The sequence below is a fragment of the Narcine bancroftii genome, chromosome 1, assembly GCF_036971445.1.
Source record: "Narcine bancroftii isolate sNarBan1 chromosome 1, sNarBan1.hap1, whole genome shotgun sequence".
NCBI lineage: Eukaryota > Metazoa > Chordata > Chondrichthyes > Torpediniformes > Narcinidae > Narcine > Narcine bancroftii.
In genome coordinates, this window is record NC_091469.1 from 72,408,133 (window position 1) to 72,428,276 (window position 20,144).

The 20,144-nt window shown below is 34.4% G+C and overlaps 1 protein-coding gene across 4 annotated transcripts in view; it reads left to right on the forward strand.

The window, feature by feature from the left end:
- The window catches only part of LOC138759581 (ubiquilin-1-like), an 85,444-nt gene that overhangs the window by 45,802 nt on the left and 19,498 nt on the right, over positions 1 to 20,144 (forward strand). For 3 of the 4 annotated variants that reach the window (XM_069930243.1, XM_069930267.1, XM_069930258.1), the window contains exons 6-8: positions 708 to 897; positions 2,880 to 3,028; positions 3,690 to 3,773. In XM_069930243.1, the coding sequence (XP_069786344.1) occupies positions 708 to 897; positions 2,880 to 3,028; positions 3,690 to 3,773 (423 nt within the window). The remainder of the gene's footprint in view (positions 1 to 707; positions 898 to 2,879; positions 3,029 to 3,689; positions 3,774 to 20,144) is intronic. The other variant, XM_069930253.1, reaches the window with a different exon arrangement.

Here is a 20,144-nt window from a genome sequence, read left to right on the forward strand (position 1 = left end):
ACATCGGATAAACAATTATTTTTGGGAGAACTGATATTTAAAAAAAAACGGCCCAGTAGCAACAGCAAATCACTTGTATCAGTGTTAAAAATACAACAAACGACAAGGGAATGCTTTATAAGCATTAAAATAATGTTTAAATCTCACCAAAAAAATGCTGGCTGCTGCCAATCACTGACATCGCCCCAGCAAGGTTCCTGCTCCTGCCAGGAGCCCAAGGTCTTCGTTACAACCGGCGGCCCGAAGTCCCCAGTCAGTTTGGCTCTGAAAAAAGTTTAGATGAATGAGGATTTCTGATTATCCTAATTTATCCGAAATTTTTAGATAAATGATGATTTTGGAAAATCTGATTTTGGATAATCAGAGTTGTAGTGTACCTGCCTCGGCCAACTCCTTCAGTATACAAACCACCTTCTGTCTGTGTGTGTGTGTGTGTGTGTGTGTGTGTGTGTGTGTGTGTGTGTGTGTGTGAGAGATATCTACCTTTTAGATAGCTAAAAGGTACCCTACAGGTTCCTATTAAATATCTCCCATCCTTTACTTATTAATTTTCCTTCTCTGGACAAAAGGTTTTTAACTTCATAAATTCTGAAATTGATCTCCAGTTGTTAGAAGAATCCCAAATTGTTTTTGTTAGTGGAGATTGATAAATGTTTTGTAACTAACAGAATATGTGTGCTAGTATTACTGTTTCATCTTCTGTGCAGTTTGGAGGCAATCCTTTTGCATCTTTGGTGAATAGTCCTGATGCAGGCAATCAGCCATCACGAATGGAGAATAGAGACCCCTTGCCCAACCCTTGGGCTCCACAGTCAAGTACGCAGGTGCCTACAACTACAACGACAAGTGGAAGTACCAATCAGTTTACAACAACAGGTCTAGGAGCTGGTTTGGGAGGTAAGGATCCATTTTGTCATGGTTTAAGAATTTTATAGAATATCCTATAAAATATTCTATTACAACACAGAAACATGCCCCTTCAGTCCTGCTCGTCTATGCCAAACTACTTTTCTGCCTCGTCCCACTGACCTGCACCCAGTCCATAGCCCTCCATACCCCTCCCAATCATGAATCTGTCCAAATTAAAATTGAGCCTGCATTCATCACTTCAGCTGGCAGTTTGTTCCACATTTCAACCACTCTCTACATGAACTATTTATCCCTTATATTACCCCTTTCATCCTTAACCCACATCCCCTGGTTTATATCTCACCTACCCTCAGGAAAAAACCTACCTACATTTACTCTGACTATCCACCTCATAATTTTAAATACCCCTATAAAATCTCCCCTCATTCTTCTATACTCTAGTCCTAACCTGCTGAATCTTTCCCTGTAACTCAGTTCTTGAAGTTCCGGAAACATCCTAGTAAATCTTCTCTGCACTCTTTCAATTTTATAGATACCTTTCCTGTTAGATGACCAAAACTGCACACAATACTCCAAATTTGCCTTCAGCAGTATCTTATAAAACTTTACTATAACATCCCAACTCCTATACTCAATATTTTGATTTATTAAGGCCAATATGACAAACCTCTCTTTGCAACCATTCCTACGTGTAACACCACTTTCAGAGAATTATGTTTTTGGTTTCCCAGATCTTTCAGTTTTACTGCATTTGTCAGTGCCCTTTTCATGTATGTCCATTCTTGGTTTGTCCTTTGAAATTACAACACCTCACACTTGTCTGCATTAAATTCCATCTGCCATTTTTTAGCCCATTTTCCAGATCTCACTACAGGCTTTGAAAGCCTTCTTCGCTGTCCACAACACCTCCAATTTTTGTGTCATGAGCAAACTTGCTGATTCAACTTATCATATCATCGATATAGATGACAAACAACAATTGTCCCAGCACCTATCCCTGAGGCACACCACTAGTCACCTCCAGTCTAAGAAGCAATCATCCATCACCACTCTCTGCATATTGCAATGTTGAATCCAATTTACTACCTCACCATTCAATAGAGCATCTGAACCTTCCTGACTAACCTCTCATGTGGGACTTTGTCAATGACCTTACGAAAGTCCATGTGGAGAACATCCACAGCCTTTTCAAATTTCCTGGTCACTTCCTCAAAAAAACTTACAGATTGGTTAAATATAACCTACCATGCACAAAGCCATGTTGACTATTCGTAATCAGTCCTTGGCTAACCAAATACTTGTATATCTGATCTCTTAGAAGACCTTCCAATAATTTACTGACTACTGATGTCAAGCTCACTGTGCTATAATTTCCAGGGTTATTTTTGGAGCCTTTTTCAAACAATGGAACAACATGAGTTACCCTCCAATCGTCTGGCACCACATCTGTGGCTAAGGACTTTTTAAATATTTCTGCCAGAGCCCCTGCAATTTCTTCATTACATATGAAGTAATTCAGTGTTGCACCAAAAATAAAGCCTCATCAGTAGATTTATCTTGTGGAATACCAGGTATTGTATGAAAATACATCCAGCACAATGATACAATTATGATTTTTGCTTCATCTTCAGAATAGAAATGCACATTATGCGGAGTGTCTGAAATTGAATGATACCTTTTTGTGACTCAAAATAAATACCTTTCACTATTTAAAAAAAATGTTGCCAAATGACTTCTTATCACCAAATGCAGTGCTCTTTGCATTATGTCACAGAATGCTAGGTTCAAATTGGAAACCTGGTACATCAGGAAAAGATAGGGTCAAATGTTGCACTTACTGCTACCTTTTCTGTAAACCCTAGCAGGGGGATTTTTTTTGCTTTACGTTCCCACAATTCCTCCCCCTGTAGAAGGGGAGTTGGAGCTTGATGCTCTGGGCAATCTACTGCATTGTTCACTTCCAGTTTGTGTTTATGAATTCCTATTATTAAATGGTCACTTTTCCACAGCAGGATCTGGTATGTTCAACACACCGGGTATGCAAAGCCTATTGCAGCAGATCACAGAAAATCCACAGCTAATGCAGAACATGCTCTCGGCACCTTATATGAGAAGTATAATGCAATCTCTGAGTCAGAACCCTGACCTTGCAGCACAGGTAAAAAAAAACAACCTTGTATGATTTTATTTAACTCAACTGTAACATGAATTTAAGACTGAAATGAGATTAAATCTTGTAAGTCTTTAAACTTTCCATCAAAGATTGATGAATGCAGAGTTTTTGAACATTTTTTAGGTGGATAGATTTAGGTAAAAGATTACTGCAGTAAAGAGATAATGCTGAATTTATTAGCTATGAGGGTCCATTTAATGTATCATGTTCAAATGTATACATTATGTATGTAAGACATTCAGAAATGGTATATACATGCACAGATGGTGTCATTTTGAGGGATAAATGTTTAGTAACACGCTGTGAAACATAATTGGTCAGAGCTTTTCAAGAAATGAATACATCTAAATTTAAATATTGTAACAAAAATAATATTTTTGGTAGAAATGCAAGAAAAGTTAGGATTTTTATCCAGTAGGAAAAAATGGTCAAATAGAGATTGGTGCTATCAAGATTCTATTGTAATAGAAGTATTGAATACATAAGTAATTGGAATAACATAACCATAACTAATAATATTGGCTGAAATGCATATACTTCAGAAAATTAGACTTTTAAATTGATGAATGAGGAGTATTTTGAAATAAAAATGACCAGTATCTATTCTTTCAAATAAATAACCACTGGAAACTCTTGCATATTTCAGATCATGCTGAACAATCCTTTGTTTGCGGGAAACCCTCAGCTGCAAGATCAAATGAGGCAGCAAATCCCAAACTTTCTGCAGCAGGTAAGTTTTGTTTGTTTCTACACATTTTGTTTTTTTTAAAAGGGAGAATTGCTGTTTGAAAGAGGTTAAATGTTTATATTTATTAATACATTTGTTGATCTAAAATACATTACATGGTCTCCAGCATAAAATCTATATTCTTATTTAAAATCAGGTGCTACTTACACAATTTTGTGAAATAATATTCTCTTTGGGAATTAAATCTGTTCGCTGTCTGCATTTTTTCTGTGTTATACTTTTCGTGTTTTAAGGATTCTTGATCTGTGTTAGTCTCAGTTGTCCCTCTAAGCACATTAATTGGATCTTCTTCCTTTATGCGGACAAAATATCTCTTTAAATGCAAACACTGGATTTGGACTGTGACATGTCCTCGTGTCTCAGTAAAATTCATATATCATCTTTTGGACCTCATTTCCCTCTTGCCTTGTAATTTCTATTGTTTGGTGCAGTAAGAATAGAGGTAGCTATCCTTACTGGAGGATAGGGGAGGAAGGATAGAGGGTGTGGTTTTAGTGACTCTCTCACAAACGCACCTATCTTACTTAACTCTAAACTTTTTTTAAAATAATTTTTTATTTTTCCACACTGTGAACCATATCAACCAAAATATATACAAACGTTTCTCATTAAATATACAGTGGCATTTTCTCCCTTTCCCCCCCCCCCTACCCTCCCTCCCCCTTCCCACCCCCCTCCAAAACCAATAAATATTCAACATATACAATACAATAAAACCATTAAACAATGTCATCACACAATGAAAAATAAATAAGAAAAATGTGTCATCTACTTTTACACACTGGATCAAGTTGTTTTGTCTTCTTATCATTTTAGGGGGTGGAGGTCCATGTATGTTCCATGTATGGTTCCCAAATTTGTTCAAATAATGTGACTTTATTTTTTAAATTATATGTTATTTTTTCAAATGGAATGCATTTATTTATTTCCATGTACCATTGCTCTCTTCCATTTTCTAAGTTGACATTATACATTTTTTTTGCTACTGCTATGGCTATCATAAATCTTTTTTTGCACTTTATCCAATTTGAGGGCTAATTCCTTACTTCTTATATTACTTAGAAGAAAGATCTCTGGATTTTTTGGTATGTTATTTTTTGTGATTTTATTTAATACCTGATTTAGATCTTCCCAAAACTTTTTCACTTTCTTACATGCCCAAATTGCATGTACTGTTGTTCCCATTTCTTTGTTACAGCGAAAACATCTATCTAATAATGTTGGATCCCATTTTTTTAACTTTTGGGGTGTGATGTATATAACCTGTGTAACCAATTATACTGTATCATGTGTAACCTTGTGTTTATTATATTCTTTATAGTTCCAGAAAATAACTTTTCCCATGTTTCATTTTTTATCTTTATGTTTAAATCCTTTTCCCACTTTTGTTTGGGTTTATAGCTTATTTCATCATTTTTTAAAATCTTGCAGCTTAATGTACATGTTCATTATAAATCTTTTAATTACCATTGTGTCTGTAATCACATATTCAAAGCTGCTTCCTTCAGGTAACCTCAGTCTGTTTCCCAATTTATTCTTTAAATAAACTTTCAATTGTTATATGGTTATGATGGTATGCAAACATTGTACCGTGAGTTATTCCATATTTGTCCTTCAACTGTTCAAATGTTAATAAATTATTTCCCAAAAAAACAATTTTCTATTCTTTTGATTCCTTTTCTCTCCCATTCTCTAAAAGAAAGGTTATCTATTGTAAAAGGGATTAGCGGGTTTTGTGTCAATAACAGTTTTGGTATTTGGTCATTCATTTTTTTCCTTTCTAAGTGGATCTTCTTCCATATATTAAGTATATGATGCAATACTGGTAAGCTTTTATATTACACCAGCTTTTCATCCCACTTATAAAGTATATGTTCCGGTACCTTCTCTCCTATTTTATTTAGTTCTATTTTAGTTCAGTCTGGTTTTTCCCTTGTCTGGTAAAAATCTGATAAATATCTTAATTGTGCTGCTCTATAATAATTTTTAAAGTTTGGTAACTGCAAACCACCTTGGTTGTACCTCTCTGTTAATTTATCTAGCACTATCCTCGGTTTTCCCCCTTTCCATAAGAATTTCCTTATTATTTTCTTTAGCTCATTGAAGAATTTCTCTGTTAAGGGAATTGGCAATGATTGAAATAACTATTGTATCCTTGGGAAGACATTCATTTTAATGCAATTTACCCTCCCTATCAACATTAGCGGTAATTCATTCCAATGTTCTAAGTCTTCCTGCAATGTCCTTATTAGTGGCTGATAATTTAGTTTGTACAGGTGGCTTAAGTTATTATCTAACCTAATACACAGGTATCAGATTGCTTGCGTTTGCCATTTAAATGGTGATTTTTAAAAATTCTGTATAATCCGCGTTACTCATTGGCATCACTTCACTTTTATTTGCATTGATCTTGTACCCCGATATTTCTCCATACTCCTTCAAATTCTTATGTAATTCTTCTATTGATATTTCTGATTCTGTTAAGTACATTTTGATGTCATCTGCAAATAAACTGATTGTATACTCCTTCTCCTTTATTTTTATCCCTTTTATTTTATTTTCTGTTCTTATCAGTTCTGCCAATGGTTCTATTGCTAAAGCGAACAATGAGGGGGATAATGGACACATCTGTTTAGTTGACCTACTTAATTTAAATTGGTTCGATACATATCCATTTACTGTTACCTTTGCCAATGGTCCATTATATAATGCTTTAATCCAATTAATATATTTTTCTGGTAGGTTGACCCTCTGTAATACTTTAAAATCAATAATTCCATTCTACTCTGTCAAAGGCTTTTTCTGCATCTAAAGCAACAGCCACTGTTTGCTTCTTATTTCCTTGAACTGCATGAATTAGATTAATAAGTTTACAGACATTATCTGCTGTTCATCTTTTCTTAATAAAGCCAGTTTGATCTTATTTTACTATTTTTGGTACACAATCAGCCAATCTGAATGCTAATAATTTTGCAATTATCTTATAATCTGAATTAAGTAGTGATATTGGTCTATATGATGCTGATGTTAGTGGATCCTTCCCTGTCTTTGGTATTACTGTAATTATTGCTGTCTTACATGAATCTGGCAAGTTTTGTGTTTCTTCTATCTGGTTCATTACTTCCAGGAGAGGAGGAATTAATAACTCTTTAAATGTTTTATAGAATTCTATTGGGAATCCATCCTCTCCAGGCATTTTATTGTTCAGCACCTTTTTTAATATATCCTGTACTTCCTCTATTTCAAATGGTTTTATCAGTTTGCTTTGTTCCTCTTCTTGCAATTTCGGCAGTTCAATTTTAGCTAAAAACTATTTTATCATCTTTCCCCTCGTTCTCAGTTTGGGATAATTTTTCATAAAATTCCTTAAAGTTCTCATTAATCTCTATTGGGTTATACGTAATTTGTTTGTCCTTTTTCCTTGATACCAATACAGTTCTTTTAGCTTGTTCTGTTTTAATTTGCCAGGCTAATATTTTATGTGTTTTTTTTCTCCAGTTCGTAATACTTTTGCTTTATTTTCATTATGTTCTTCTCCACCTTGTACGTTTGTAATGTGTCGTTTTTTTATCGTCCGCCAATTTTCTCCTTTTCGTTATATCATCCCATTTTACCAGTTCATTTTCTGTACTTACTATTTCCCTTTCCAACTGCTCTATTTCCAGATTGTAGTCCTTTTTTATCTTAGTTACATAACTTATTATCTGCTCTCTAACGAAGGCTTTCATCGTGTCCCATAATATAAATTTGTCTTTCACTGATTCTGCATTTATTTCAAAATATGTTTTAATTTGGCGTTCAATAAACTCTCTAAATTCCTGCCTTTTAAGTAGCATGGAGTTTAACCTCCATCTATATGTTCTTGGTGTGATGTCCTCCAGTTCTATTGCTAATAATAGGGGGTGAATGATTTGATAGTAATCTAGTTTTATATGGGCCGACAACAAAATATGGGCTGACAAGAAAAACATATCAATCCTTGAGTATGTCCTACTTAAATAATATGAGTATTACTTCTCTCGGGTGCTGCCTCCTCCATATATCCATAAGTTTCATTTCCTGCATTGATTTAACCATAAATATGGCCATTTTATTCTTTTTATTAGTCTTTTTGTTCAGTTTTATCCAATATTGGATCCAAATTAAGGTTAAAATCCCCTCCTATCTATATTTCCTTGTGTATCTACAGTCTTCACAAAAATATCTTTCATAAACTTTTGATCCTCCTTATTAGGTGCATGTATATTGATCAAATTCCAGAATTCTGAATATATCTGACACTTTATCATTACATACCTCCCTGCTGGATCGATTATTTCCTCCTCTATTTTGATTGGTACATTTTTATTAATTAATAAATATAGCTACACCTCTAGCTTTTGAATTATATGATGCTGCTTCTACGTGTCCTATCCAGTCTCTCTTTAATTTGTTATGTTCCACCAGTTAGATGCGTTTCCTGCACAAATGCGATATCTATTTTTTCTTTTTTTAGTAAATTTAATAGCCTCTTTTTCTTAATTTGGTTATGTATTCCATTAATGTTTATAGTCATATAGTTCAACGTGGCCACCTCATATCCTGTTTACACCTCATTTCCGCTTCCTCACCACCACCATCTCCCTTTTCCCCATTTTCATCTCTCAGTTTTCCCTTTTTAAGCTCAATGTATGACAACATATTTAAAACATAAAATACTCCAACAACTCCCACATCCAATATTCCCTTAACCCCAAATATCCCCCCCCCCCTTCTCTGAGTTGCCTCTTATCCCTTGCTGGGCAACCACAACTCCCCTTTCCATTTAGATTGCGATCCTGCTTGCAAGCGTCAACTGATTTCGCAGTGACGGTTATTTTCTCCCCCGCAACCCCCCCCCCCCGAAAACACTTTTTTTTAACGCATATAACAAAGTTCTCCCTTCCTTCCTTCCTTCCCTTCTCTTTCCCTTCTTTAGTTCTTTACATATACATTGTTTTTATATCTTTATATATCTTTTATCGCCATCCTTCATTCTTATTACATCTCTTCATCTCTCCTTCTGTCCTGCAAGCTTTCTGCAAATTCTTGTGCTTCCCCCGGATCCGAAAACTGTCTGTTTTGCTCCCCAGGGATAAATATTTTAAGTACAGCTGGATGTCTTAACATGAATTTATAACCTTTTTTCCAAAGGATTGAAGAGTTCAAAACTTATGTCTGGGTAAAAAATATTTTTTGACCCTTGTATTCCAATGGTTTATTGTCTTCTCTAATTTTATTCCTTCCCCGCTCCAGTATATTTTCTCTTGTCGTATATCTCAAAAATTTTACTAAAATGGGTCTTGGTTTTTGATGTGTCTGTGGTTTTGGAGCTAGTGTTCTGTGTGCCCTTTCTATTTCCATTCCTTCCTGCATTTCTGTCGTTCCCAGGACCTTCAGGATCCATTCTTTTATAAATTCCTTCATATGTGCTTTCTCCATCTTCCTTTAGGCGCACTATTTTTATGTTGTTTCGCCTGCTATAATTTTCCAACATATCAATTTTCTGAGCTAACAACTCTTGTGTCTCTTGAATTTTTTTATCACTTTCTTCCAATTTTCCTCTTAAGTCATTTACTTCCATTTCTATAGCCGTTTCTCGTTCTTCCACATTTTCTACTCTTTTTCCTATTTCTTTCATGACTAGTTCTAATCTTTGCATTTTATCTTCTGTTCTTTTCATTTTTCTTTTAATTGCACTAAATTCTATTGACAACCATTCTTTTAATGCTCTTATTTGTTCTTCATAAAAAGCTTTATCTATATTCTGTCCATCTGTTTTACCTTCTATCTCTCTGTGAAGATCTTGGTCTTCTTCCTCTTCTTCTGTGTCTGTACCTGTGTTTGTGTCTTTTCTTTGTATCTGTGTCTCTTCTGATTTTTCTGTTGAGTAGCTTGTTTCACTTTGTCGGGTCTCTTCTTGCTTGGCCTCTTGCTGTTAGTCCTCTTCTTTTGAGCTGTTCATATGTCGAGCCTCCTGCTGCTGCTCCTCTTTCCATTCACCCCGTTGACTTTCTTTCTCACCTGGTACTTCACTCCCACTCCTGCTGCTTTTCTCATCTTCCAGCTGAGAACCCTGGTGTCGGGTATCCCTCAGCTGGTCGTACCGTGGTTGCCCGCTCCTCGGTTGAGCCCCCCTCCCGTCGGTGTTCTCCTTTACCTTAGATTGCGCACTGCGCACTTTTGTTTGGCTCAGAGAGCCATTTTTGCAGTCCACCGGTCGGGGGTCGCGACTCCGCAGGGCCGACACCAACCTCTGAGATCGGGCGCTCTTCTCCACCACAGCTCCTTGTTCCTTCGTGTAGGTAAGGCCTTCTCCTTTCTTTTCCTGTGTCTTTTCTTTTTTTCCCGTTGTTTTTACTTTTTCCTTCTTAGGTGCCATTTTCTTTCTCTTCTCTGCAACTTTATCTTTTATTTCTTATATTTTATATTTATTGAACTTTGTCTTTTCTTAACTTTTTTTCTTTTCTGGAGAGGGCTGGTTTTACCCTACTGGCCACTACTTCATCACGAGACTCCTCACTTAACTCTAAACTTAACCCCACTATGCACAAGTGTGTGTGTGTGTGTGTGTACGTGTGTGTGTGTGTGTGTGTGTGTGTGTGTGTGTGTGTGTGTGTACGTGTGTGGGGCAAATCCCAAAATCATTACGATTCAGGCATTTTTTTAATTTTAAAATGATTTTTTAGTTTTATCATACAACCAAACATTGTAAGTCCATATCAATTAAATATAATATACATTTGGATTGATATTTTGAAATATCAATACATGGACTCGTATTCCTATTCTAATTCTAATCTAAACATATGTGAATAGTAAAAAAGAAAAGGAAAGGGAGAAAAAAAAGGTTGATTATAAAGATCTAATCCCATCCACCAATCAAGGTTGAAATTAGTATTCAAGTAGACTTGAAATTGAGTAACAGCCTCCAGAGATCCGACGAAACATGCCCATTTACTGCATCCCCACACCTTGATCATTCCAATTATGAAAGTAAGCTATAAGTGAAATTAAATCTTATTGAAAGAGATCTTAATCTTCCTAACATTATGTTTGATTTTTTTTTCTTCCAAACTTAGAAAGGACATAATATCCAGTAACCACTGTCATTTTAGATGCAAACTATGAAGAATTGAATTGTCTTGGAATTAAAACTTTAAATGATCTTTTTAATCCAATAAAATTTTGTATCTTTTCAACAATTGATGATGAAATTTAATCTGCTGAGCAGACATTAAAACATTTTATTTGTTCTAATATCCATATCTTATCGATCCGAACTTCACAGACGAACTTTTCGAATTAGAATTTGTACATAAAGATATAATATCTGCTGTATATTATAAAATATTGAATTTTTAAAAAGTTTCTTTAATTACGATCAAAACTGAATGGGCGAATGATCTTAATATGTCTATTTCAGAAGAAGATTGGACTCATCTTTATGTGCCAGGCACAGTTCAATTCAATTTAAAGTGGTGTATAAAGTACATTTTTCTAAAGTTAAGCTCACTCAAATCTACCCAGATATCAATTCATTGTGTGACAAATGTAAAAGATTTGAGGCCTCTTTGATACATATGTTTTGTCCCAATTTAGCAGAATATTGGATAGCTATTTTCAGAAAATTTTTGGCTATCTTTCGGATCGACCTAGAACCATGTCCATTGATTGCATTGTTTGACTTCTCCAGTGATATAAACATATATTTAATGTCTAACCAAAAAATGGTCTTAGCATTTTCTACATTACTGGCTCGAAGAGGAATATTGGTTAAATAGAAAGAGGACTTTCCACCCATCCACAGACAATGGTTACTGGATGTTCAGGCATAATTCTGAAGAGATGATTTTGTGTAGAAACTCAGTTTTTAACTGCTGTTCAAAAGTTCTCAAGCTCACAAATAGTTTGTAGAGTTGTTTTCAGAGGAATATTCACACAAATGACTTTCCACAAATCCCCTCTCTTGCATGGAGGATTTGGAATCTGTGTTTCACACCATGATTTCACAAACTCAGGTATGAGTCAGAAAAAGTAACCATCACAATGGTTATGATCCGGAAACAAGAATGATCTTCACTCAGAATTGGGTCAGTCACAAGTGGCAATTTAAAATGGCCACTGCAGTACTGCTCTTTCTCTTGACAAAGAGAAGCAGCAAAGTGGCCATCCTTTCCGAAGCCACTACAATTCTTTGTTCCTCCCTTGACAAGGAGAACACTTTAGATGACACTTCCCAGCTTCTAATATTTCCCAATCTCAAAACACATCACCTTCCAAGAAAAGTAAGCCTCGATATTCCGAATTGTATCTTATTCATCCAAATAAATCAAACTTCATAATTGCAGATGTAAATAGCTTTAATTTTTGGTTGATAAAGCGAATAAACATTTTCATAGCTTCACACTTCATAATGATGAGTAAAACAAAGCATATTTGTAAATAATAACAATACTCAACTTCAAACAAATATAAACCAATTAAAATGATAATAAATTATTAATAATGAATAATAATAATAAATTCAAAGAAAAGTTTCTGAGTGAGTTTACTCTCCTTCCATGGCTATTCCAAGAATGAGATGAACTCCTTGTCTGGTCAGATATTATGACATATGACATCATAATAACTATGGTAACTCTACAAAAACAATTAATCCTTAAAGGGAAAATCATAAAACAACAATAAATCATAAACACAAGGTTTTAATCTCTACATTCCGGCCCCTAATTATTATAATAGACATTAATGACTAATATAATAATTACTATTACAAAATAAAATATGGTAAGTATCAAATTAAAAATCAAAACATTCTGTTTGCTGCAAAGGACTGATTTTAGTAATGGGTTGATTTAAGTAACTGGTCTTGGTTTTAATCTGCACTTGCCGAATGGAAGCTTTTTTGTCTGAACTGTTTCCATGATTTTCCCCAGCAACCAAGAATTTTTTGCAGCCTAATCATCCATGACAATTACAATGTATCCACATACAAAACTGCCTTTAGCTTTAGACCATTTTTGTTTTTTCTTGCAATAATGAAAGATATTTTTAACCCATCTTTTCCAAAATAAATCCACAATAAACTGCACTTGTCTCCATCTGTGTCTTGCATAAATATCTTCTTTCTGAAATTGACTCAGAGGCATTAAAGGTTTAGATTTAAGAAGTAAGAGATGATTTGGTGTAAGTGCCTCGATGTCATTTGAATCGATAGAAACTTTAGTTATTGGACGACCATTTAAAACAGCTTCAATCTCACACAATTCTGTCTGAAGATAGTCATCATTCAGCATTTGATTATTCAAAATGGAATTATGAATTTTCTTGATTGATCTAATCATTCTTTCCCACATGATTTGATCCTGTAGATGGGTTAAATATCCAATTAATTCCCTTTTGAAGTAATGCATCATGAATTTGATGTTGATTCCAATTTTGAATTCTTTTTTGAAACTCCAGTTGAGTTCTATAAAATTAGATCCATCATCAGAATGTAACTCCTTCACTTGACCACGCCTGGTGATAAAACGTTGAAGAACATTGATAAAAGAGTCTGTATCAAGTGGTGACACTACTGCAATATGAATTGCTCTCGTGGTCAAACAAATAAAATAGCTCTGTGCCGCTTTTCAACACTTCCCTTTTTTACTTGCAAAGGACCAAAATAATCAGTTCCCACACATGTAAATAGGGGTTCATCAGAGTAAACTCTGTCTTGTGGTTAATCTGCCATTTGTTGTTGTCCAGATTTTGATATAATTCATTTGATCCTGTGAAGCCATGTCAGCTGGATTATTCATTGTTTTAACATGTCTCCATTGATTAACATGTGAAACTTTCTCAATCTCATTAATTCTGTTAATCACAAAAGTACGAAGCAAAAGTACTATCAGACCAAAACACAGAATCTGCTAACTCCATCTGTAATTCCCTTCTTAACACAGCGTCCATTTTGCTCGCCTTAGTAGTGGCAGTTAATTCCATGTGAGGTATGGTGACTGGCTTTAATGGAGCCACTCTGGCCTTTCCCATTACAATCCACAATGTATTCACTCTTGATACCTTTACTGTAATTGCCATTAGGCTACCAATACAATTGTAGAAAATCACTATCTTCTGATGGTACTTTCACTTGATGAAACATCGCTTCAATATCTGCTGTAATCACAATAGGCTCTTTACAAAATCTTATCAGAATGCCTATTAATGGGAGGCATGGCAAGATGGCGTAAGGATCAGACGTGCCTTCCAGTCCTCTCCTGACTCTATCTTATTGTTTTGTCTAGAAATGCCCATTAAAATTCTTTAAAAGTTTAGATAATTTCAATGCTGTTAATTTAACTTATGATGGTACAATTGGTGGAAAAGAGCAAAAAAAAAATGACAACAGATCATCAAAAAACTACATTTTCCAAAAGTTCAAGTTTTGGAGCCTACCTACAGGAAAGACACCGGGACTCAGCGTGAAATGGATCCCAGGAGAGAGGGACAGTGTTCGGATGTAGAGCTCTATGTTACATCGGTAGAGCCCCCTAAAGAGGGCGCCAAACAGCCTTTAGAACAAAGAGTTACTCAAAGGCATTTGCCAACTGTAGAGGTGACGCTGCAAACTGCATCTCTTGAGATAAAAGAACCTATATAACTTGATGTTCTGGGAGAACTTAATACATTATGGACTGGGGAAAACCCCGGCCAGCGTCCTCCAGTTATTGCTGAAGAGGCTGTGGCTGGGGTTTCCACACGCAGTCATACTACAAGGAAGGCAACCAGAATGAAGGAAGGAACAGAAGATCCTTTGGTTATGCAGAACAAGCAGGAATCTGTTGAGCCAAAATCTCTTCCAATTGAAAAGATTTTTGTGAATCTTGAATCTAAATTATCTTATACAATGCAGGGATTATCCAAGATTATGACTGAACTTGGTACTAGGTTTAATACTCTGGTGAAAATACATTCTCAACAGATGGCTGAGTTTGGAGCTTTTAAGCTTGAAGTGAGAGATAAATTTAATTCGTGTGAAGAAGATAGACGAAATATGGGATCAAGTTTTTGATGTGACCAAAATGGTCGAAGACTTACAAACTCAAAATAAAAATTTGGTGAAAAAGATTGATTATTTGGAAAACCAATCCAGATGGAACAATATAAAGATTATTGGTTTGCCGGAAGGTATGGAGGGACCAGACCCAAGAAAATTTTTTACTGAATGGATTCCGCAGGTGCTGGGTCAAGAACATTTCCCGGAAGGCATAATACTGGAACGTGCTCACAGAGCCTTGAGTAGAAGACCTATTTCAGGTCAAAGTCCAAGACCTGTTTTGGTTCGTTGCTTGAATTATTACGACAGAGAAATAATTTTATGAGTGGCTATTAGAAATGCACAACAGAGAAAATCACCCTTAATGATTCAAAATAATCGAGTTTTCTTCTATGCGGATTTGAGTCAAGAAGTTATGTTCCAACGACGGAAATGCAATCCTGCTAAAGAGTTGTTGTTGAAGAACGGTTACAAGGCAACCTTTAGATATCCAGCTGTTTTGAATGTTTTTCAAGATGGTTGCCAACCAAAGTTCTTTGATTCTCCAAAGGAAGCTATAGCATTTGCTCAAGAGCTGCCAATTACTCAGTTTCAACAGAGACATAGTCCGCCGCGATCTCTAAGGAGACAAGAGATGGAAGAAAAGAGCCGTGCTCCAAGAAGGAATGGTTGTAATGGTGACTCGGCAGTTGGAGCTGATTAAAAGAAGAGTTGTCCTTTTTTTTTCTAATTTTTTTTTAAAAAAAGGGATATTAAATAATGATGATGTTAGTTTAAGATGAAGTGAGAGTTGGGGGAGAGAACTGGATAGGCACTATTTCCTGAAAGTCATCTGCTACGTGTGAGTTATCTCACACCCATTTTTTTTTGGGAGTTACCGCATTGCGCGGTTTAGACGGGAGGGGGTATTTTTAACCTCCTACCCGTTTTTTTTTCCTTTTTCTTTGTATTATTAGATTAAAGAGTGAAGGGGTTTTTTTTTGTTTAAATATAAAAAAAAGCATAAGAAAGTATTTGATTGTTTAAAAAACTAAAAATTGATGTGGTTTTTTTTGTAAAGTTTATTCAGTAGGTAAGGAATATCTGAAATTTAAATGTGAATGGGATGGATAAGTTTTTTTAAATATTTTTTCTTTAACTTTAAGGTGAAAGGAGTGGTAATTCTGGTGTATATTATTTTACTATTTTAGTTATAGAACGAAGGGAATAATGGTGAAAGTTTTAAATTGAATTGTACAATTCTTAATGAGGCTTGAATTTTGTTTGTGGTTTATGCTCCATTTGTTGAAGATATAGATTTTGTTGTAGATGTGTTTTTATTATTTGGATATCTGAATTTTAACGTAATGATTGGGGATATTTAAATGTGGTATTGGAGCTTTTATTGGATAACTATTCTTTTTTTTAAATTTTTTATTTTTCACACCATAAATCACATTATCCATGATACACACTTTTTCTTTTTCACACATATACAGTGACTTTTTCTCCCCCGCCTCCCTCCTCCCAAGCCACCCCCCCCATCCATTTTAGGTATACAATCTAGGTTACATTAAACCAGTCACACAATGTTGTCATTCAACAAAAATACACCAGAAATTCTACTGAGTCCATTCTTTTCTTTCCTTCTCCTTCCATCAACTTAGGTAATGATTGTCCCCGGTAGGTTTTCGCTATTGTATTTAATGTAAGGCTCCCATATTTGTTTGAATATTTCAATATTATTTCTTAAACTATATGTAATTTTTTCTAATGGAATACATTTATTCATTTCTATATACCATTGTTGTATTTTCAGATTATCTTCCAATTTCCAGGTTGACATAATACATTTTTTTGCTACGGCTAGAGCTATCTTAACAAATCTTTTTTGTGCATCCTCCAAATCAATTCCAAATTCTTTGTTTTTTATGTTACTTAGGAGAAAGAACTCTGGATTCTTTGGTATATTGTTTTCTGTTATTTTATTTAATATCTGATTGAGATCTTCCCAAAATTTTTCTACTTTCTCACATGTCCAGATTGCATGAATTGTTGTTCCCATTTCTTTTTTACATCAAAAACATCTATCAGATACTGTTGGGTCCCATTTATTTAACTTTTGAGGTGTAATGTATAGTCTGTGTAACCAGTTATATTGTATCATACGTAGCCTCGTATTTATTGTACTTCTCATCGTTCCAGAACATAATTTCTCCCATGTTTCCTTTTTATCTTTATATTTAAATCTTGTTCCCATTTTTGTTTAGTTTTACCATTTGTTTCCTCATTCTCCTTTTCTTGCAGTTTAATATACATATTTGTTATAAATCTTTTGATTAACATTGTATCTGTAATCACATATTCAAGGTTACTTCCCTCTGGCAAACTCAAACTGCTTCCTAATTTATCCTTCAAGTAGGATCTCAATTGGTAATATGCCAGCGCTGTATCTCCAGTTATATTGTACTTATCTCTCATTTGTTCAAAGGATAAGAATCTACTTCCTAAAAAACAATTTTCTATTCTTTTAATCCCTTTTTTTTCCCATTCTCTAAAGGAAAGGTTATCTATTGTAAAAGGGAGTAACTTGTTTTGCGTCAATATTAGTTTTGGTAATTGATCATTTGTTTTATTTCTTTCTACATGAATCTTCTTCCAAATATTGAGGAGATGATGTAATACTGGAGAAGTTCTATGTTGTACCAATTTTTCATCCCATTTATATAATATGTGTTCAGGTATCTTTTCCCCTATTTTATCTAATTCTAATCTCGTCCAGTCTGGTTTTTCCCTTGTTTGATAAAAATCTGATAGGTATCTTAATTGTGCGGCTCTATAATAATTTTTAAAGTTTGGCAATTGTAAGCCTCCCTGTTTATACCATTCTGTTAATTTATCTAGTGCTATCCTCAGTTTCCCCCCTCTCCATAAAAATTTCCTTATTATTTTCTTTAACTCTTTGAAGAATTTTTCTGTCAGTTGTATTGGCAATGCCTGAAATAAGTATAATATCCTTGGAAAAATGTTCATTTTAATACAGCTTATCCTTCCTATTAGTGTTAGTGGTAAATCTTTCCAATGCTCTAAATCGTTCTGTAATTTTTTCATTAGTGGATAATAATTGAGTTTGTATAATTGGCCGAGATTTTTGTTTATTTGTACACCTAGGTATCTGATTGCCTGCATTTGCCATCTAAATGGAGATTCCTTCTTAAATTTTGAGAAATCCGCATTATTCATAGGCATTGCTTCACTTTTATTTACGTTTATCTTGTAACCCGACACTTCTCCATATTCCTTCAATTTCTTATATAATTCTTTTATTGATAATTCTGGTTCTGTTAAGTACACTATAACATCATCCGCAAATAGACTGATTTTATATTCCTTGTCTTTTATTTTTATTCCTTTTATATTATTATCTATTCTTATCAATTCTGCTAGTGGTTCTATAGCTAATGCAAACAATAAAGGTGATAGTGGGCATCCCTGCCGCGTTGACCTGCTTAAGTTAAATTGCTTTGATACATGTCCATTTACTGTCACTTTCGCTAACGGTCCCTTATATAATGCTTTAATCCAATTAATATACTTCTCCGGTAAACTGAATTTTTGCAATACTTTGAACAAATAATTCCATTCTACTCTGTCGAAGGCCTTCTCTGCGTCTAAAGCAACTGCTACTGCAAGTGCTTTATTTCCTTGTACTGCATGAATTAAGTTAATAAATTTACAAATATTGTCTGTTGTGCGTCTTTTTTTGATAAATCCAGTTTGGTCTAAATTTACCATTTTCGGTACCTGCTCTGCTAATCTGTTTGCTAATAGTTTAGCTATTATCTTATAATCTGTGTTTAGTAAAGATATTGGTCTATATGACGCTGGTGAGAGTGGATCTTTCCCTTGTTTTAGTATTACTGTAATTATTGCTGTTTTACATGAATCTGGTAAGCTTTGTGTTTCATCAATCTGGTTGATTACATCCAGGAGGGGCGGAATTAATAAGTCTTTAAATGTTTTGTAGAATTCTATTGGAAATCCATCCTCTCCTGGTGTCTTATTATTTGGTAATTTTTTTATTATCTCTTGTATTTCTACTGTTCCAAATGGTTCTGTTAATTTATTTTGTTCCTCTATTTGTAGTTTTGGTAGTTCAATTTTAGTCAAAAATTCTTCTATTTTCCCTTCTTTCCCTTCGTTTTCAGTTCGGTATAATTGTTCATAGAATTCTCTAAAGTTTTCCTTAATTTCTTTTGGATTATATGTAATTTATTTGTCTTTTTTCCTTGATGCCAATACCATTTTCTTAGCTTGTTCTGTCTTAAGCTGCCATGCTAGGATTTTGTGCGTTTTTTCACCCAGTTCATAATATTTCTGTTTTGTCTTCATTATATTCTTCTCTACCTTATATGTTTGTAATGTTTCATATTTTATTTTTTTATCCGCCAATTCTCTTCTTTTAGTCGTATTCATTGCTAATTTTTTTTCTATATTTACTATTTCCATTTCCAACTGCTCTGTTTCCTGATTATAGTCCTTCTTCATCTTGGTTACATAACTTATTATTTGCCCTCTAATGAATGCTTTCATTGCATCCCATAGTATAAACTTATCTTCCACTGATTCCATATTTATTTCAAAATACATTTTTAATTGTTTTTCAATAAATTCTCTAAAATCCTGCCTTTTAAGTAGCATGGGGTTTAATCTCCATCTATACATTCTTGGAGGGATGTCCTCTAGCTTTACTGTCAATATTAAGGGTGAATGGTCCGATAGTATTCTAGCTTTATATTCTGTTTTTCTTACTCTATCTTGCATACTAGCTGATAACAAAAATAGGTCTATTCTTGAGTATGTTTTATGTCTAGCCGAGTAATATGAATATGAATATTACTTTTCTTTTGGGTTTTGTTTCCTCCATATATCCAAAAGTTGCATTTCTTGCATTGATTTAATTATAAATTTGGTTACTTTGTTCTTTCTGTTAATTTTTTCCCCAGTTTTATCCATATTTGAATCCAAATTCAGGTTGAAACCCCCTCCTATTAGTATGTTCCCTTGCATATTAGCTACCTTCAAAAAGATATCTTGCATAAACTTTTGATCTTCTTCGTTAGGCTTTTGAATTATACGATGCTGCTGTTACATGTCCTACCCAATCTCTCTTTAATTTCTTGTGCTCCAATTCAGTTAAGTGTGTTTCTTGGACAAATGCTATATCAATTTTTTCTTTTTTCAGTAAATTTAGCAGTTTCTTCCTTTTAATTTGGTTATGTATTCCATTAATATTTAAAGTCATATAGTTC